This window comes from Cydia pomonella, chromosome 26 (genome assembly GCF_033807575.1).
Source record: "Cydia pomonella isolate Wapato2018A chromosome 26, ilCydPomo1, whole genome shotgun sequence".
Lineage (NCBI taxonomy): Eukaryota > Metazoa > Arthropoda > Insecta > Lepidoptera > Tortricidae > Cydia > Cydia pomonella.
The window spans coordinates 7,992,181-8,013,485 of NC_084728.1; the positions used below are offsets into that span (position 1 = coordinate 7,992,181).

Here is a 21,305-nt window from a genome sequence, read left to right on the forward strand (position 1 = left end):
AAAAACCAACAAGTGCAAAATGTAAAATGTTGTAGCCGCATTTTAGACTTTCGGTGGCTGTAGTATATGGTGATTTATGGCCGCGTATGTTTTGCGGTAATTAGTATGTCAAGCGCTAAAGTTTGACCAACCAGTTATTTCAAAACGTATGGCATTGTACAGCGCCATCTAATGCAGATGTCAAAGTATTATTTTGTTTATGGTTATATATGTGATATCGTCTACACGCTCACATTTTCCAGTTACTCCTGTGAACTCGATCAGGCGGGCCGTATGCATGTTTGCCACCGTCGTGGTATAAAAAAAAATAGTGGGATTAGGTATTATGTACTATGTATTAAAGTACAGTCGCCATCAGATATATCGGAACGGCCGAGGTGCTCAAAAATATCTGAACACGCCTTGACAATAGAGGCGTGTTGAGATATTTCTGAGCACCTCGGTCGCCCCGATATACTAGTACTGAAGTATTGAAATTAGATTTTCTGATTATAACGCTAATTGGATCAAGATATGATTAGATAAAAAACTTTAGTAGACATAAGATTCGATAAAGACAAATAATCTGATAGTTATCAAACCAAACCATATTCTCAGAAAAAAAAAACGTGAAGTTAGTTTAGTTTAAAAGGTTTCTAGACATCCAAAGGTTTATAATTTGTAAGACAAATTTAAAACTTTTTTCTATTTTAAACTCATTGAAAAAAATACCATAAAGCATTTCAAGAATCAATACTTCAGTACCGACCGTCAATAATACCAACAATCAGAGTTACCGCCGAAATGTATGGAGCTGTACAGCGCCATCTCGTTTACCTGTCAAAGTCGAAGCACGAAATTGTCTTACATTTTACACATCTTTCTCAATCAATATATACACAGTTGTAGGTAATAAGTCATTCCGCTATTATTGACGGTTTTTAACTGTTAGAATAGACATGAAATTTTGTTTGAATATAAAGTCACGTGTGAATTGTAATCGGGTTTCGGATGAGGGAGCGAGACGCTCGTCTTCTCTTTCTAGCCTTAAATAGCATGATACGCGTCTCACGCGCCCTGATCAAGGGTTATTGATAATAGAGTCAGACCAAGGTAAGTTGACAGCGATTTTGATAGCCCAGACGGTGCAAGTGTTAAGGAAACGGTCATAATTTCATAGAAGTTTGACGTTTAAAATAACACGTGTACCGTCTGGGCTATCAAAATCGCTGCTAACTTACCTTGGTCTGACTCTGGAAGGATTTCTGAATCCCATCAACACAATGTGTGTTAATGTCATCATAAATGTAAAATTTCTATGAAATAGGACAATTTCTTTGCAGATTGATCGGATGCTCCACCGAACACTGTCTATGATCGCAATATGATAAGATTCATATACTAGCCGTGCCTTATCCAACCTCGACATTAGCATAACACGAAAAATTGATTGATTGATTGACATTTAAAATGACACCAATACACTTTGTCCAGTCAATTGCAGAGTTTACTTAGTTAAGACTAAGAACAAATCGTGCTCTAAGTTTGACAGCTTAAGTAGGTTGCGTCGTACGGCATGTTGCGTGATAACCGGATTGTCAAACGTTAACTTGACAAACAATCATAGTTACCGCGTAATGTACAGATTGTACAGAATCAGCTGGCAAATTCGAAGCATCTAAAGCCTAACCAGTAATATATGATCAATTGATCACGCGCCATATTGCGGAATTTCATTGAAACTAAATTGTTCATACTAAACTTCAGTTCAGTTCACTGTCACCCTAGACGTGAGAATAACAGCGCCCTCTTGACTTGACAATGATCATATATTTCTGGTCGGGCTTTACTTGTATTTCACTCTTCCACTCGTCTTCTTCTCTCTGATGACGATACGTATGCAGTACGTGTAGCAGCAAATATATCTACAAACCAAGACTCGGAACCGGTTATAAAAATACCGGTAAATACCGGTTTATTTTGGATTTACTCCGAACTTACATAAGAACGCGAACGTTTTAAGAACTTTATTGTTACCTAAATAAACCGGTTTATTCGATGAGCGACGAGACGGCCGGCCAGCCTGGTCGTTTGCCGCTTAAACAAAGAAACCGGTTTTATTATTCCGAACCGGTTAATCTGACGAGAAGTTTATGAAAATGTTCTTCTAATAACCGGCTTAAACATGGTCTTACGAACGAAACCGAAACTAAAAGGTTTTGCGCCAAATATATGATTAACGGTTTGGAAAGTTAACCGGTTTCCGAGGCTTGCTACAAACATTAAGATCTCTTGATAATTTACTTGTCTATGGGGTATGTCTGCTGCCATTGTATACATTAGTATGGAGGTATTTTCTTGAACTTGGCAGTGAAGCTTAAAATGAACACTTTCAAACATTACTATTGGACTATATGTGCTTGTTTGACATGATTGGGTACTAGCGAAGATTTAAAAACGCTATTTCACACTCGATAGCAAACCGCGCGGTCTGCGATCCAGTGTGAAATACCTTTATAAGAGGCATCTCGGTCCAAATTTAACTATACTGAGACTGAGTTTAATTTAAACAATTACAAAGTATAAATACCTAAATTATACTACATCGAATATTTGCTTAAAATAATTCCTTGTAATTTCATACCTTATTTCTCTTATCCTTGTGTTTTGTCAAATCAAGTGACAACTAGTTTCATAATGTCGTATCTTACTTAGTTATTAGTGTTATTACAAATGCAACTCTATTGCCATCAGAATAAAGTATACATTTAATAATATCAATACCACGTTAGGGAAATAGTTGTTATTTTAAATCATGTGTAAGCGCCAAATCATCACTTTTATAGTATATAAGTATATTTCAAAACATATACAAATTATATGAAATAATTAGCCGTTTTATTTTATTAAAATCAGTTTTAATTTAAAAGTAATAGGTGGGTTAAGTTTCCTTAGGAACAGTTAACACAACAATGAAGATACGACTATTTCATAAATTCCACTATAGCGGATGTATGTATCACCATAGATTAAGCTATCTCTTTCTAACTACAACGTAAGAGCGAGAGACGTGCACGTTTACGGTGATAAATACAATCGCAAGTAATGACTTGGCGCGCAAGTCTCTATACGAAAAACTTTCTTGGTTATATTTAAAATTGGATAATGCTCTTCAGCAATAATTATCAACAATTATGTATAAACAAAGTAAATTTGAAATAGAGGTGGATTGTCAAATAAAACTTTGTAGCCACAGTAAATTAAATGCCATCTTTCGACACATGATTCAAACTTTTAGAACGCCATTTGATCCTTAGTTTTTCTCTGTGTTTAATTTATTAAATATCAAAAAGTGGCGCCATCTTATAGATCATAGGCCAAAGGTATTGCGGCATCATTTCGAGCGATGGCGCCATAACCTTTAAGTTATGCCTGGCAAGACGGCGGCATTTTTTGATATTTAACAAATTTAATACATATCAGTAAAATGATAAGGATCAAAGTCAAATGGCGTTCTAAAAGTTTATCATGTGTCGAAAGATGGCAGTCAATTTACTGTGGCTACAAAGTTTTTTTTGACAATCCACCTCTATTTCAATTTCTCTTTGATATGAAGCACGTTCTAAATATAACCAATCGATGGAGACATGCAGTAAGTAACTATCATTTTTACATGTCAAATTTATATTAGTGTTTCTCGCGCGTATGGACATATTGGCTTCATAGGTGCACACATTATAATTAATGAAATATACTTATGCGAAAAAATTGTATGCAAATTGAGTTCTAAAAGTAAACTTTGTAAGGTTTACTATATTTTTTGTAATGATTTGCTTTAGGAAAAGGAATGGATACAGCTAAAATCTAAATAAGAGAGGTAATTGATTTGTTTGTAGTTATTTTCAGGTGGATATTGATGTAGAATCCTGGGTACCTGACTACTATATTTTTTCTTCTTCAGCAATACATTTGTCAAATAATTGATAGCAATACAATTGAACAACTATTATTTTAATAAAATATAATGCATAATAAACTCAAATTAACCTGTTTATATCAAAACAAGTTATAGTGCTGTGGTAGAAAAAATATTGTATCCAACATTACATAACTAGAGTCGAACCAGGCTAACTCTGCATGGACTTTGCTAAAACTAAGCTTGGAAGTGTCATCTTAAACGTGAACATTTCTATGAAAAATAGTATTTTATACAACCGTGATATGATAAGAGTTTTTCAGTCGAGTACCGTGTTTAGGCAATGAAGCTTGCTAAGTTGCCTAAGTAAGGTACGAGATTGAAAAGCTTGATTATATCACTATTGTATACTTTTTCTACGAGTAATATAAAATACTTTTTATAGTTGACTACAGCGAATCGAAATGAATCGCATAGTTGAGTGCCCATACATGAACGCAATTATAGTTTGGTATACGAAATCTTAATTCAACCATTACAGTCGACAAGTCGAAAAATGACGTTAAGGCCGCAGGCTGGACGCACTTGGCGCGGCGACCGGTTCCGATCGAAGTGTGTACACTTGCAGGAACCTGTTCTGTCTGTGGCCCTGTAATGATATTTAAACACTTCCGTCTATCAAAGATGGCGCAGAGTTAGCTTAGACAGGCTCTAGGTCTTAAAGTGTTCAGGTCCGTTATCCAATACTCATATTTAAAAAGTCTTTGTTATGTCACTGTACCCAAGCCATTCGAGAGAAGTTTCTTCTGGGCTCGTATATGAAGTGTGTCTGTTTGGAAACAAAACTGGCGAGAAACACTAGGGATTGTCCTCCGGCTAGAACACCAGTATGGGCAGCGGGTCGGGCGACTTGTCGGGCAGCTTGTCGGGCAGCTTGTCGGGCGACGTGTCGGACGCGGGGAGCCCGCGGGCCGGAGCGGGCGGTTGTCACGTGACCTGCCGGACAATGCAACTTACGTGAGACTTGCGTATAAATGGCGGAAATGTTTAGGATATGGAGTGTGGAATTAAAAGGAGTGAAATCTCTCATGGTAGACCTGTTGCAAAAGTGTCCAGCTGTCAGCTATAAATAATAGTTCCAAATCTCTCCAGAGTAGCACTAGAGTAGCTTGAGTCCGTCAAGAACCTAGGTGTTATTGACGGAGTGAAGTGTGCTGTCTATGATTAGATTTTTTTTTCAAGTATTCTAGGTATTGTAGCGCCACCTATTTAAGGTTATTTGATGACACTTTTTGGTACATTGAGATTCCATTCCTTACGTCGACCTTCCATAGTTTAGGAATAAACTAAATGAATGCACTGTCCCATCTCCCTGCCCGACGGCCAGGAGGCTGGCGGCTGGCGCGCACCCTGCGGAGCGTCGCGTGGAAACCATCCATCCACATGCGCGGCAAACATGCCCTACGCGCTGCAGTATGGCGGCAGCCGCAACAGTACCCTGAACGCGTCGTTGTACAGTACACGCATGGCATTCATAGAACACTGCGTGTATCTCGTCCACAGGCTGCAGGCGTACAGCGAAGTAATCATGTGTCGAAAACTAGTAGTAAATTTACTGTGGCTACAATGGATACTTCGACAGTCCACCTCTTTTTTCAAACTGTCCGATATGAATGTAGAGTATGCGCACACACCTCCATGGGCAGCGTGTCCTGCGCGCGGCGCCGCACGCTGCCGTTGGGCGGCTCGCCGTCGGCCGCCGGCGCCGCGCTCGACGTCGCCGCCGCCTCCGCCAGCTCGCTGAGGGAATTAAATTGTTATCACTATAAATCTGCCTAGGGCTGCAAGCGACCACTCACAACATTATGTGATAGCAAACGAGCCACAAAGGTACATAATTAAAACGTTGCACACAATATACTTTTTAAGACAGCAGCAACATGAGTAAATTCAAAGTAAATGCCTACATTAGAGTAAATCAATAAATATCTGTGATCATCACACAAATAAACGCCTTTACCCCCCGGTTTAGAACCCGGGACCGTCGGTTTCATAGGCGGAGGCAGAAGAACTGAAGTAAATAAATCGTCTATAACACTCCTACCATCAATATCAATGCGCATGTGATTCAAGTAGGCCCCATCGCAGCTAGCGACGACGTGACGTAAGAAGCTCGAAATGAATGTGACTTACGGTCGGGGCACGGGCCGCGCCGGCACGAGCCGCGCCTGGCGCGCCTTGAGCTGCGCGGCGGAGAAGGCGATGGCCTGCACGCCCGCCGACTGCGGCAGCGACAGGCGCGGCGCGCCCAGCGACACGTTCTTCTGCAGCAGGTTGGCCACCACGGACGACGGGATGGACGCTGTCTTCGTTGGTGCAGCTGGAAATACAAAAGGAATATTATTATTGGCGATACACAATTGTTTTGATGGGTATTTTGATTTTGTATTAATTTAATTGAACGATCGATGGCTATGGTGTCTTAGGGAAGGTAACGTTTTGCGTATTTTCTAATCAGAGTAGCAGATACCTATGGAGATGGTGGGCGCGGACTGCTACCGGCCAGGAAGAGGTACGGTACCTATGGAGATGGTGGGCTGGTGGTCGCGGCGGTGCTTGAGCTGGATCTGGTGGCGCAGCAGCTGCGGCGCGGCGCCGCGCACGGTGGGCAGCGCGGCGCGGACTAGTTGCCGTCCGTCCAGGGACAGGGGCACCCGGCCGCGGGCTGCTGTCGCTGCTGCTACACCACCTATTGAGAGATACCCTTTCGTTAGCATACAAATCATATTTATTGCACACCTTGACAGAAGAAAATAATACAGATAATACAACAACTCAAGTACACGACAAGGGACTTGACCGCTAAAAAACGATTTCTTGCAAATACCCCAGAAAATGAGAAGAATACAAAATTGCCGAGCTGCCCGCCCTTGGTCTCGAGGAACTACCCCTGGCTACTGACCTTTGAGCGCCTGGTGGTCGATGGCGGCCACGACCTGGCGCGGCTTCTTGTCGGCGCCGTGCGGCCTGGGCGGCGGCTGGCGCACCACGTTGACCAGGTGCGGGCCCTTGCCGAGCTGCCCGCCCTTGGTCTCGAGGAACTACCCCTGGCTACTGACCTTTGAGCGCCTGGTGGTCGATGGCGGCCACGACCTGGCGCGGCTTCTTGTCGGCGCCGTGCGGCCTGGGCGGCGGCTGGCGCACCACGTTGACCAGGTGCGGGCCCTTGCCGAGCTGCCCGCCCTTGGTCTCGAGGAACTACCCCTGGCTGCTGACCTTTGAGCGCCTGGTGGTCGATGGCGGCCACGACCTGGCGCGGCTTCTTGTCGGCGCCGTGCGGCCTGGGCGGCGGCTGGCGCACCACGTTGACCAGGTGCGGGCCCTTGCCGAGCTGCCCGCCCTTGGTCTCGAGGAACTACCCCTGGCTACTGACCTTTGAGCGCCTGGTGGTCGATGGCGGCCACGACCTGGCGCGGCTTCTTGTCGGCGCCGTGCGGCCTGGGCGGCGGCTGGCGCACCACGTTGACCAGGTGCGGGCCCTTGCCGAGCTGCCCGCCCTTGGTCTCGAGGAACTACCCCTGGCTACTGACCTTTGAGCGCCTGGTGGTCGATGGCGGCCACGACCTGGCGCGGCTTCTTGTCGGCGCCGTGCGGCCTGGGCGGCGGCTGGCGCACCACGTTGACCAGGTGCGGGCCCTTGCCGAGCTGCCCGCCCTTGGTCTCGAGGAACTACCCCTGGCTACTGACCTTTGAGCGCCTGGTGGTCGATGGCGGCCACGACCTGGCGCGGCTTCTTGTCGGCGCCGTGCGGCCTGGGCGGCGGCTGGCGCACCACGTTGACCAGGTGCGGGCCCTTGCCGAGCTGCCCGCCCTTGGTCTCGAGGAACTACCCCTGGCTACTGACCTTTGAGCGCCTGGTGGTCGATGGCGGCCACGACCTGGCGCGGCTTCTTGTCGGCGCCGTGCGGCCTGGGCGGCGGCTGGCGCACCACGTTGACCAGGTGCGGGCCCTTGCCGAGCTGCCCGCCCTTGATCTCGAAAAACTGCGCCACGGAGCCCGGCGCCGCCTTCAGGATGGCCGTCGTGTTGCTGGACTTGGCTTCGAGGGTCGCCAGCGATACCACCGCCGGCAGGGGAGTGATGCCTGCGCAGTGACGTTTCGTTATAATATACTTAGAAAAGACGATAACCGGAAACTTCAAAATTATTTAATGTTTTTTTGGTATTAGTGAGTTTTGGTTGTCACTTGACGAATTATTTGTTAATTTTTGGCATATTCTAAACATAGCTATGTTTCCCTAGCGTTGTTTCCCCGACGCAAGCGGTAAATGATCTGCGCATTAAATATGGGTAGAGTGATAAATGATATAATCGTACAAACACAATGTAACATGTAATAAACAAGCAAGGTGTCATACCGTGCGCGCGCGCCTGCAGCAGCTGCGCGCGCTGCTCGTGCGTGAGCGGGTGCGCGTGCAGCACCTTGAGCTTGTTCTGCGCGCCCACGCCCACGCCCACGCCGACGCCCACGCCCACGCCCACCGTGCCCACCACCACGGGCGCGGCCAGCAGCCCGCCGCGCGCGCCCAGCGGCACGAGCGGGGCGCCGCGCCGCGGGGACGACGTGCCCGCCACCGACACCGCCACGGCGGAGCTCGCCACGCCTGATTAAGCATACATATGTTACTACAACGCCGGACAGTACGGATGTTGACATGTTCATTTTTTTTCAATATTTCAAGATTCGTTTTTTGTTAAACATCCGAAAAAGGTTTAAAAATTAAGGGTACCATTATCATTAGATTTCTTACATTTTATTTTAAAAAGCTATAGAGACGTCACGATTAGCGTTGAAAAAACGCTACGCGTTGTTTTTTCAAGTTTCTTTAAAAAAAAAAACAGTACAATACAAATACAATACAATTAATTTTATTGAAAACAGTATAAGTACAGGGTTAGAACTTAAAGACTAAGGATTAAGGATAAGGAAAAGTTTACAAATGCCTGAAATAGGAGTTCCTGTGTTTCAGGCAGAATAGGACCATATTAATTAATTTGAAATCGGCCAAGTGCGAGTCGGACTCGCCCATGAAAGGTTCCGTACCATTTATGACGTATTAAAAAAAACTACTTACTAGATCTCGTTCAAACCAATTTTCGGTGGAAGTTTGCATGGCAATGTATATCATACATTTTTTTTAGATTTTTCATTCTGTTATTTTAGAAGTTACGGGGGGGGGGGGGGGGACACATTTTACCACTTTGGAAGTGTCTCTCGCGCAAACTATTCAGTTTAGAAAAAAATGATATTAAACCTCAATATCATTTTTAAAGATCTATCCATAGATACCCCACACGTATGGGTTTGATGAAAAAAGATTTTTTGAGTTTCAGTTCTAATCGTATGGGGAACCCCCAAAATTTATTGTTTTTTTTTCTATTTTTGTGTAAAGATCTTAATGCGGTTCATAGAATACATCTACTTACCAAGTTTGAACAGTATAGCTCTTATAGTTTCGGAAACAAGTGGCTGTGACATAATCGGACAGACGGACGGACATGACGAATCTATAAGGGTTCCGTTTTTTGCCATTTGGCTACGGAATCCTAAAAAGGAATAAAAATATAGCTGCAACCAAAAAAAAAAAGTGCGAGTCGGACTCGCACAGGAAGGGTTCCGTACCATTATCTATAAAAACGGTCACCCATCCAAGTACTGACCCCGCCCGACGTTGCTTAACTTCGGTGATTGGATGAGAACCTCGCGGTTGGAAAGAAATATTTATTTTATTCTGTTTTTAGTATTTGTTGTTATAGCGGAAAGAGAAATACATAATATGTAGAAATTTCAACTGGCTAACTATCACGGTTCATGAGATACAGCCTGGTGACAGACGGACGGACGGACAGCAGAGTCTCAGTAACAGGGTCCCGTTTGAACCTTTGGGTACGGAACCCCAAAAACGAAATCTAAGAGCGATAGAGACTGCTTTCAAAATTTTGCTTGAAATGCAAGTATGGTCGATGAAAAAGTGATGTGACAAGATAATGAAGAACTGTGAAGAACCGAACCTGGCTGCGACGGGACGGCGGTGAAGGGCCCGTTCTGCACCAGCCCCACCACCGCGGCGCCGCTGCTCACCACGCTGGCCTGCGACGACAGCAGATGATTTTGTAGCCGCACCTGACGAACAAACACATCACAATTTAAAAAAAAAAATGATAAAATAGTTATTTGTTTTACAAGGGGGCAAAGTTGTTGTTTAACCGCTCGTGCTAATATTGATACCCGAGCAAGCGAAAGATTCTAAAATTGAACCACGAGCGTAGCGAGTGGTTCGAAAAGCGGAACCTTGAGCGTTACGAGGGTTTCAAGGCATGAGGGTTAAACAAATTTTGCCTCCGAGTGAAACACAACATTTTTCACCACACCAACGCGAGGAAAATGCTACTACTAATGAAATACAAAAAAAAAAATCAAACCAAAGCAAATCCAAATGAACTTGATTAAAAATGTGTCATCCAAAATCATCATTTAAAAGTCAATTCTACCAGCTAACATAAGGAAACGACCCAAAATTTGCATCTGATTACTTTGCCCCACATGTGGATAAAATGCAACTTTCTCATTAGTTTTTGAACAATCAAGACGGTTTTGTTCCCGCGTCGGCTATGATGGCCCGGTCTGATGGAAATAAAACGTTTTCTATGCACGTTCAATGACCTCATACAGTGTGGGTGTACTTTTTGGCCTTATCTCGATATGTCTCAAACAAAACCCTAATGAATAGCTGTGAATAAAGTGTAGAGTGGCGTACCTTCAGCGTGTCCGTGACCTGCGCGCGGAGCTGCGGCTCGTGGTCGGCGCGGCGCGCGGACGTGATGATGTGCTTCTTGAGCGGTGAGTGCTTCGTCTGCACGGTCTTCAGCTGCACGCCGTGCGCTAACTGGATCTCCTCTATCGTGTCGTCTTTTTTCTTCTTTTCTAGTTTTATCTGGAAGGGAAGAACAGGTGAGTTTGGTCATAGAGAAATAAGAAGTAATAGTGTGTTCACTCCATACATCAGTTTTACCAAAACTGACTGGAACTCTATTTTCAACTCCTACGCTTACTCTGGTTATAATATTAGCGGAAAATCATTGAGCATTACACTTTTCGTCTGCCGCGATATCTATTGTCGAGTAGCAGTACTGAGAGTTCCGCTACTCAATGTTAGATGTCGACTGCGAAAATAATAAGTATTTTGGTACCAAGTATTAGTCATGTATGGAGTGAGCACTCTATTACTTCTTATTTTTCTATGGTTTGGTATACATGCGAGTCACGTTGATCTAGAAATTCCCTTAGCAATTAGTCCCCGGTTCATGCTGTGAGGGACTCACAGATGGCGTTACTATAAAACAGAGATCGATGGAATATAGGCAGGGAACGAATTTTTCTCAATTTGCTCCAGGAAGAAGCTACAAAATTTACTTGAAGTTTAAATTTTTATAGTCATAATATTAATTCGTATAAAATTTTAGGTTAGGTTCGTTAGGTATGCACAAACAATATATGACAACTGCTAAATATGTCATCAAATATTATGGCTAAAAATGTATGACACAATATAATATGACTTTTCATTTGTATGCGCAATGATGATCATGACACAAGTTGTTATGCGTACCAAAGGTATGACTTAAACTTTTATGCAACCCAATATGGACCCGAGCGTGGCCTTCAGGGTCAGTGGGTCGGGGCTCGGGCGGGAGCCGGAGCCTTGTGTCCCGAGCCAGAGCCAGAGCCAGCCGGCGGCGGTTACCTGCGGCACCTCGTTGACCTCCTCCACGATGAGGCGGGAGGCCGGCACGGGGTCCGGCGCCGCGGCCTCCTTCCTGGGCGGCGGCGGCGGCGGCGGCGGCGGCGGCGCGACCTGCGCAACAACATTCACTGACCAGTGCTCGCTACGCGTCAAGGGAGGACGCGTCGTATGGGAAACTTTACAGTTTATAAACTGACCAGTGCTCGCTACGCGTCAAGGGAGGACGCGTTGTATAGAAAATATTATACGCACTTGCGGTTGAAGCCGTAATTTCGATTATAGTGTGCGATCGCACGTGGTCGTACTTAGTTAACTGTCACGGGAAATGGCAGTCGCAATTGCAAGTGCTTACGTAGCTTTAGGCGTGACGTGATGTCATTCTTTCCGCCTTTTTCTGTTTGTTTCCTATTCTGGTAGTAGTTTTTAGTATACTGACCGGAGCGGGTCTATCCATGTAGATAGAGGGTGTGTCGTGCGTGACGCGCACGGCGCTGCTGCCGAACGTGGGGTCCCGCGCCATAGGACCCCGGCCGTGGGATAAAAAAGGATCCGTCGCCAGCTTCTGCCGACCACTCTCGTCCAGCTTCAGCTCCGATTCCGAGGGGAGGGTTTCGCCTCGGTCTTCCGATAATCCTGGACAGAAAAGAACATTTTAACATTATAATATTTACAGTAAAGGCTATAGTCACACAGCAGTGGGTTCTGACCGAGGCGCATCGCGCTCTCGAGGGTGCATTGAACGCCGCGTCGCGCTCACGCTCCGCTGCAGTGTGACGAAGTTTTTAAACTCCGTTCAGGTGGCGTACCCGCGTAATTAAAAATCATATCTCACCTATTATACGAAACATGAAAGGTAACTCGCGACCGCCACATCAATTTTAAAGTTTTCAAAATTTTTTGAAAAATACATATAGTGAAAATATTTTGTATGAAACTTTTTTAGATTATTATTGTAGATTATAGCTGTGTATTTTTAGATAATTTTGCCATTTTTTGTGTAATTTTAGGTTTAGCGGTTGCAAAGTTACAGTATTTTTAGTGTTTTCTGCCCCCCCTTCAAAAAGTAATAATAATACCTGTTTTTTCATGATCTCATTAGTCTTAGAATACCTTTATTAAGTGTCCGAACACGAAACGCGGGTCGTCTAGTGCGAGAATCCGAGGAGTACCGGAAAATCGCCATTTTGTTTTCTAAGTACCGGAATTTCAATTAACAATAACTCAGCAACCGTTAGACTTAGAAAAGTGTAGTTTTCATAGTGATATAGTGCAGACTAAAATCCACCAACTGTTTGGGGTTTTGATCGAAAATCTCGTTTCGTTATCGTTTGCCTATATATATATATTTTTTTTTGTTTATTTATTTATTAAAGGTCTCCAAACTGGGTGTCACAATTAATACATCAATAAGAATATACATTATCAAACAAAAACTTGTGTGCACCTTAAAATTGCAGACACAACATGCATGAAAAAGGAACAGTTAGCTAATTACCTTTCATACTTAAAATGAACAGCTTACTAATAAAGTATGAACAACATATGTGGTCGGATTGGTAAGCATAGTGTAATAATAGTACCTATGTGTTTGTGAAGGTCCCCCAGCTCGGGCACGAGGTCGGCGAGCGTGAAGGGCTCGGTGGTGAAGGCGGGCGCGCCGGGCTGGCGCAGCTCCACGCGCAGCGCCGTGCGGGGCGCCACGGGCAGCGCGTCGGCGGCCGGCGGGCGCGGCGGGGAGGGGGGCGGCGTTTTCGGTCGGAAATGTAACCTGGAAGGGACGTTATTGTCATTTCATCGAGAAACGTAATACATATACATATTATTTATAGCTTCAATCAAAAACCCAATCTGCATTTAAATGAACTAAAAATCCTATGTTGGAATTCAATTAATTGTATTTATTTTTATTATATTACTTATTTGTAACTTTTTGGTACCGAACCCAGTAAAAGTAAGTTCGTAAGATTCAGATGAATTCAAAATACACATCTTGACATCTTAAATTTTTTAAAAAGAAACAACATATTCCCTCGGTCGACTAGAAGCAGGGAGGGGGTTCTCTGGCAGTAGCATATACGCCACCCGCCATTTTTAAAGACAAGGCGGGTACGCCGTGACCTCAGAAGTTTGTGCAATTTTTTTCCGCACGGCGCGAAAATGTAAAACATTGCTGCCCGAGGGGTTATACAACGAATCCACATTTTAAAACAATAAAAATCTTGTTAAACTCACCATTTCTTATTAACTTCATCGATAAACTTCTCAAACTCCTGTTCAACGGGCTGCAAACTGCTATCACTGTCCTCACTACTGCTCCACGCGCGCTTTCTCAATTCACTGTCTATAGTCCTAACACTAATATCACTTTTGAGCTCCGGCTCCACTTTGCACTTGACCCCGAGGTCAACGTCCTTGATGTCAACATCCTTAAGGTCCACATCCTTGAGGTCGGGTTCGTCCTTGATCCAGAGGTGGGGGTTGTTGCGGAGGTGCTTGCGGAAGGCGTGTCGCCACGGGTATTTCCCTGTGGCGTGGTAGTCGCGACTGATTTCTTTGGGCGTTCTGTGCACTTTTGTTTCGAGGTCCACCTGCAGAAGATAGTTGATAAGCTTAGTGTTAGAATTAGAAATCAGCACGGTGAATAAAAAAATGACCTCTAGCTCTCGGCTACTCACCTCCTCCGCCAGCTGGCTGTGGTGCGGCGGCGGCGGCAGCTGGCTCCACAGGTCATCCAGCGGGTGCCGCAGCCGGTCCAGCGCCAGTTGAAGTGGAGACCTCTAGCTCTCGGCTACTCACCTCCTCCGCCAGCTGGCTGTGGTGCGGCGGCGGCGGCAGCTGGCTCCACAGGTCATCCAGCGGGTGCCGCAGCCGGTCCAGCGCCAGTTGAAGTGGAGACCTCTAGCTCTCGGCTACTCACCTCCTCCGCCAGCTGGCTGTGGTGCGGCGGCGGCGGCAGCTGGCTCCACAGGTCATCCAGCGGGTGCCGCAGCCGGTCCAGCGCCAGTTGAAGTGGAGACCTCTAGCTCTCGGCTACTCACCTCCTCCGCCAGCTGGCTGTGGTGCGGCGGCGGCGGCAGCTGGCTCCACAGGTCATCCAGCGGGTGCCGCAGCCGGTCCAGCGCCAGTTGAAGTGGAGACCTCTAGCTCTCGGCTACTCACCTCCTCCGCCAGCTGGCTGTGGTGCGGCGGCGGCGGCAGCTGGCTCCACAGGTCATCCAGCGGGTGCCGCAGCCGGTCCAGCGCCAGTTGAAGTGGAGACCTCTAGCTCTCGGCTACTCACCTCCTCCGCCAGCTGGCTGTGGTGCGGCGGCGGCGGCAGCTGGCTCCACAGGTCATCCAGCGGGTGCCGCAGCCGGTCCAGCGCCAGTTGAAGTGGAGACCTCTAGCTCTCGGCTACTCACCTCCTCCGCCAGCTGGCTGTGGTGCGGCGGCGGCGGCAGCTGGCTCCACAGGTCATCCAGCGGGTGCCGCAGCCGGTCCAGCGCCAGTTGAAGTGGAGACCTCTAGCTCTCGGCTACTCACCTCCTCCGCCAGCTGGCTGTGGTGCGGCGGCGGCGGCAGCTGGCTCCACAGGTCATCCAGCGGGTGCCGCAGCCGGTCCAGCGCCAGTTGAAGTGGAGACCTCTAGCTCTCGGCTACTCACCTCCTCCGCCAGCTGGCTGTGGTGCGGCGGCGGCGGCAGCTGGCTCCACAGGTCATCCAGCGGGTGCCGCAGCCGGTCCAGCGCCAGTTGAAGTGGAGACCTCTAGCTCTCGGCTACTCACCTCCTCCGCCAGCTGGCTGTGGTGCGGCGGCGGCGGCAGCTGGCTCCACAGGTCATCCAGCGGGTGCCGCAGCCGGTCCAGCGCCAGTTGAAGTGGAGACCTCTAGCTCTCGGCTACTCACCTCCTCCGCCAGCTGGCTGTGGTGCGGCGGCGGCGGCAGCTGGCTCCACAGGTCATCCAGCGGGTGCCGCAGCCGGTCCAGCGCCAGTTGAAGTGGAGACCTCTAGCTCTCGGCTACTCACCTCCTCCGCCAGCTGGCTGTGGTGCGGCGGCGGCGGCAGCTGGCTCCACAGGTCATCCAGCGGGTGCCGCAGCCGGTCCAGCGCCAGTTGAAGTGGAGACCTCTAGCTCTCGGCTACTCACCTCCTCCGCCAGCTGGCTGTGGTGCGGCGGCGGCGGCAGCTGGCTCCACAGGTCATCCAGCGGGTGCCGCAGCCGGTCCAGCGCCAGCCTTCCGCCGCGCCCGCGCCGCAGACGCGCGAACCCCACGCAGCGCCGGTACGGCTCCGACAGCGACGTGAGGTTGAACCTGTAACACAGGAAACGTTCATAAAAAACAAGCTCACAAGGGTCAAGCTTATCGATTGACCATTAAACGGTGACGTCACGGCTACGTCACAATCGCAACGCAACGGCGACCGGAACAGCGGGGTGCGACGCGCGGCAGGCAGAGAGCAGCGGCCACACCCCTGCCCCGCGGACACCGAGCCCGCACACCTCTATAAGCGAGGGCGCTCCGAGCAACATAAGCAGAACATCAGCAAGCACAACACACACTCGGACACAGCCTCACCAGCACGCCGTACACGCCAGCTAAGCTACCGGTCGCCTTCACCGCGGCCCCGAAACCTGGCCCCGCTCAAACGGTATCACCAGGCTGGGGGTCGTGGGGTTGGGTAACGATCGGTAGCGACGAGCTGGCCCACAGACCAGCAGCACACACCGTCCACCAAATGACGGCCAATAGACCTCCCCACCGGTCGGTGGGGAGCGACCCGCGACAGTCGAGATCGACGTCCAGTCCAGCAACATAAGCAGTCGTTATTGCGAGCCCGCGCTGGGAACAACGGCTGCTCAGCCCGGTGTGGCGGCGTGCGTCCTCACGTTCTCCCCGGGCTTCCCTCAGTCGGCCGAGTCGTACGCAGGACTCTTCCTTGCTTTACCCCCGTAGTATAGCTTTTCCTGGCCGCGCGTGTCCTGGCGTAGTTAGCTGGAAGGTTATCCCCAGTGCGCCCGATCCCGCTAAAACTGCCCAGGCCGCGCGTGTTCTCGCATGGACAGCCGGAGGTTTATTCCTGACCCTGTTCCCCGGGGAACGCTCCGCTATCTCGCCGTATCCAGGGCCCGTTGGCAGATTACGTGGCACCAGTTAGATTTACGCTTATGCATAGCTTTGTCCCTTTTGAAGTAAAAACAAACTAGTAATAAAGGGTGCGAAAGACGCCATTTGGCTAAGTGAACTTGTCTTTTCTATCAGCTAATTCTCCATACCCTGAGTTAGCCTGGAAACCTTCACTAAGCCCCTCAGGCTGAAGGATATGTTTCGTTCGCCGTCAAAACAAGTTAATATTTTAGAAAATATTTAACATGACAAATTACTGAAATTACCTATGCCTTTCGTCAAGCTCGTGTTCGAAAAGCCCATCCTTGTTATCCGGATCCACGGGGTCGCCGCTGAGCGTTGAGGTTGGCTGTAAACATACAAATTTTAACATATATACAAAAGAAAATTAGGTGTTTCATGCGTTTTGCCTGGTAAGATATTGGGGTTTTATAAGGAAACGGTTCCATAGTGTTGGTATTTTTACATTCGCCTTTAGGCGAGTCCACATAGAACGAGCCGCCTCGCAAAGAAAATGCCGCGCGAAGCAGCTCGATTGGTGGAGACGTGCCTCGCCCGAGGCTATGCGGTCGAAGCACGTCTACACAGACCGAGGTGCTTCATAGGGCAATTTTTTTCGCGAGCCTGCTCATTTTGTGTGGACCCGCCTTTTTAGAGCAGCAATCGGCAAACTAATCCTGCGAACCTATCTATTTGGACCAAAAAAAGTGCCTAATTTCATATAGGTATAATCGAGCCCACGAAAAGGAGGCGAAGGCCTGACTGGCTCTTGGGTCAAAAAAGCTTTCTTAAAGTATGGCTCAGGGTTGAAAAAACAAGTAGTAGTAATGCTCACCATCTCGTAGTAGCAGCCGGGTTTCCTCCGGAAGGCGAAGGGCCCGTCGTCGGGCGGCGAGCCGGCGTCCAGGCGCGCCTCCTCCTCCGACGACGACGCGGGCTCTGCGGGACGGGGAGCCATCGCGTTACAGCAGAGAACCAGGGGAACGGTTAACATAATAATATGCGATTGTGCACAAAAATAATTATAGCTTTATGGCCACGTACCAACTTACTGTTGAAACCGCAATAGCGCGCCGCCTCTCAATAATTGACAATTTAATTCATACATAAACGCACGGTTGCATATCGAGAAATGTTAGAATCTGCAAGAGCTTATGCAATTTACTTATTGGCAAGGCAATAATGGCACAATCACACTGGGTCGTTCATTGCATGCAAATGATATGGAGTTGCCTGGCAACCTCATGCTTTGCATTCGGCGATGGACACAGTATAATTGCGCAATTAAAGACCAGAATGTCGGTTATAATTTTTGATATAAATTAAAATGTTTAAATGAAATATCATCAAGATCGAAAATCAGTTTTCCAGAATTTTCACAAGTAACAACAATAGTAGCCTTCGTAAGCGACTCATAGAATGCTTTCACTCAGCTAAAAACCATCAATGAGGCTTTCAGGTAGGTGAAGGTCCTAACAGACAAATTAGTACCTTTTTTGCTGCACAATCACATATAAGGTTAAAGCGGCCTAAAAGAATTTTAGAAATATGTTAATCAAGAAAAAGATAGTAAATAAGAACGGAAACACGTACAAGTAAGCAATTGTAAACCTTATCGCAACGGCATTAAGATTTATTCATGCTTATTTTCTTTTCTAGATTTTCTAGATGCACCTTAACAGTTCCAAAATTCGGACACATTAATTTTTCTAGGGTTAAAGATTCGCGCCTGTATTATGAAAATAGATCCTTTTTTGCTGCATGATATACCATGTTATTGAACAATCGTGACGTACGAACAATCAAGTTTGTTCAATGAATGGATAAACTCCTACGTCACCTTATCATACACCTTTTACCGAAACACAAGCATCTATGGTTCAGTACATGGTTGTCATTGTGATTCAGGGTTATTAAAAAAAATGAGAAAGACAGTTTCATGGGAACACCCTGAATCACCTTTGTCTATGCATTTATGCGATGGGAGTTCGGGATTGGTCGAGACACTGTTAAAACGTTTATTAATCTGTTTTATATTTGAAACATGAACATAACATCATTAAAATTGCTGTACAGTCTCTATACCCGGCCATGTTAAAATAGGCGGGTCCATGCAGAGCGAGTAGCCTCGCGAGGAAATTTCCTCGCGCGGCAAACGGCCGACCTCGCGTGGCCTCGTGCTCGTGTAATTTTTGCCTCAGCCGAGCCAATTTGTTCGGCAACATGGCGTCACTCAGCTGTTCAAAATCGCGCCGCACGTAATGACTGCAGTCGCTTGCGTCTTTTATTTTTGCTATTTAAAGCAATTCAAAAGAAAATGAGGAAGAAAAGAAGGACACACCATTTGCGATACTCGTTATTATTATTTTTTTCCAACATTGTCATGTTTTGACAACTTTTAACGTACGAACAAAATAACCACGCGCACCATAAAGAAACACTTCTACACTGGCGCGCGGCAAACGTCTGAGGCGCCTTTAAGCATGCCGAAAAACCGACACCGAGCGGCTCGACCAAGGTCGCGCTCGGCCGAAGAAAATGCGCGCCGCCTAGGCGAGGCACGTTTAAAGAGACCATTTTGTCCGCGAGGAAATTGCCTCATGCGTATGCTCGCTGTGTAGACCCTAATGGCCGGCCGGCCAAAGAATTCAAACCGAGAAGCTTATAAAAATACTGAAGGTTACAGTCAGAAATTTCAAGATCATATATACCTGAAATAGTGTTCGTGCAACCTCCACTGTTGTTATATGCTTCTTAAGGTAATTCAATAAGTCTCAAAATGGTACGTTTGAACAGTGTCGGGAGCATCCATGTGCACAGAGCGCCGCTACTCACCTCGGTGGCCGGCGCCGGCGGCGGCCGCGTGGTGCCTGTGTTTCCGTCTCTTGTACGGACGCTTTTCCCGCTGCAAGACAACCAATAGTTCCATAATACCGAGCTCATATGGTTAAACGAATCAGGTTACTTCTACAACGAGGGTCTTATTTCAGTACCGCTATTAATTGTGCTGTTTCCATAATTATAGAGGCCTATAGAGGCTTCTGGTGACCAGGGGGCTGGCCACAATCTCTCCCGACGGATGAACATCGCTATTCAGCGGGGTAATGCGGCCAGCCTTCTGGGCACCCTACCTAACGTAGCGTCCAAGACCTGGACCATTTTTTTATTAATAAGTCTTCAGTTTAAGTTTTTATTTTATTGTTTTTACTTGTTTCATTACAGGCAAGTAACCCTATATAAAAATATCTTTATCATGAACTGTCACACAAAAGTGTGTTCCGTTTTTGTCTGTACCAAGCCTGCCTGCAAGCATGCCTGTACGAAGTATATCATGAAAAATTACCTAAAACGTTAATTGTATTTTGTTTTCACGTACAGATCTATCATAAGGATATTGTCGTGATTATAAGTTACTTATTGTTGTATAAAGCATATTTGCATATAAAAAAAACATTCAATGGCATCTCCTCTATCCTTAAAAAAGTTTAATTTATGACAGACTATTTTAAATTTTATTTGATATGGGTATATTATTAAAAAGGGGACCTTAGTCAGATAGCACGTATCTTTTGCTTCGTGCTAGAATTGCTTTAATTTTTGAGGTCTACCGTGTTAAATCAATCTTCCCTAAGTTTTACGAAAAACTGAAATTACCCTTCAAGAGAAGTAACCTGAGTTCATTTTGGTTTTGCCAAAAGTTTTGGTTGTCATTATTAATTTATAACCCCTAATATTCGTATGAAACATTGTTGAATATTGTACTTATAATTATAAAGTGCGCTGTTTACATTTTACGAATACTGGAGGTTATTATACTTATTATCAAGCAATTTAAATTTAGTATTTGTTTTGAACAGTTTTTTTGCAAAATTGCTTTAATTTTATCCTACCTACGTTAGTTTTTTTTTGTTTTTGGAAATGGATACCGAGAGTACAAAAAGTTTTTTTTTTTTTTTGCGTAATGTTAGATATGCTATTCCATCTAGTATTATAATATGGTTCTTCTTACGAAAATTTATTAAACCTTTGCGTGAGCATATTTATAAATATAATACATACATATACATAAGGCTTATATTCACTGATCTACAGTGCCTTTACATATAGATATGTTATGTGTTGCATATCTATTAGATTGCATCAGGAAAGAAGGTCTATAGATCAGTGAAAACGAGGTGGAAGTGTTGTGGCAACATGTGTGTGTGTGTACAGGTACCTGTCGGGGCGTGTCGAGGGGCGGCGGCGGCGCGCGCGGCGGGTAGTGCGGGGGGAACTCCGCGCGCGCGCGCGCCGGCGCCGGCGCCGCGCTGCCCACCACCACTCTGCGGACAACCAGGACCATTACACTCGATGCTCATCGTGTAATCAAGGGTATTACGACGGTATTTAACACTCTAATCGGAGTCAACTTTTGTTTTCTCTTTCAACCGAAGCAGAACAAGGCATGTTATCTGCTATAGGTTTAGAAATAAGTCACGGCTGCCGGACTCAGGTGCTAC

General features: G+C 46.4%; 1 protein-coding gene across 1 annotated transcript in view; it reads right to left on the reverse strand.

Annotated features, from left to right (window-relative positions):
* Positions 1-4,798: 4,798 nt before the first annotated feature.
* Positions 4,799-21,305, reverse strand: part of LOC133531863 (uncharacterized) — a 106,576-nt gene continuing 90,069 nt past the window's right edge. Inside the window, 21 exon segments of the mRNA XM_061870259.1 lie at positions 4,799-4,891; positions 5,590-5,695; positions 6,089-6,275; positions 6,426-6,644; positions 6,858-6,996; positions 7,158-7,286; positions 7,339-7,467; positions 7,643-7,718; positions 7,793-8,039; positions 8,314-8,559; positions 9,968-10,175; positions 10,627-10,890; positions 11,701-11,811; positions 12,137-12,333; positions 13,281-13,468; positions 13,933-14,288; positions 15,807-15,993; positions 17,073-17,155; positions 17,642-17,745; positions 19,642-19,711; positions 21,023-21,128. Of these exon segments, the coding sequence (XP_061726243.1) occupies positions 4,883-4,891; positions 5,590-5,695; positions 6,089-6,275; positions 6,426-6,644; positions 6,858-6,996; positions 7,158-7,286; positions 7,339-7,467; positions 7,643-7,718; positions 7,793-8,039; positions 8,314-8,559; positions 9,968-10,175; positions 10,627-10,890; positions 11,701-11,811; positions 12,137-12,333; positions 13,281-13,468; positions 13,933-14,288; positions 15,807-15,993; positions 17,073-17,155; positions 17,642-17,745; positions 19,642-19,711; positions 21,023-21,128 (3,361 nt within the window). The 3' untranslated portion in view covers positions 4,799-4,882.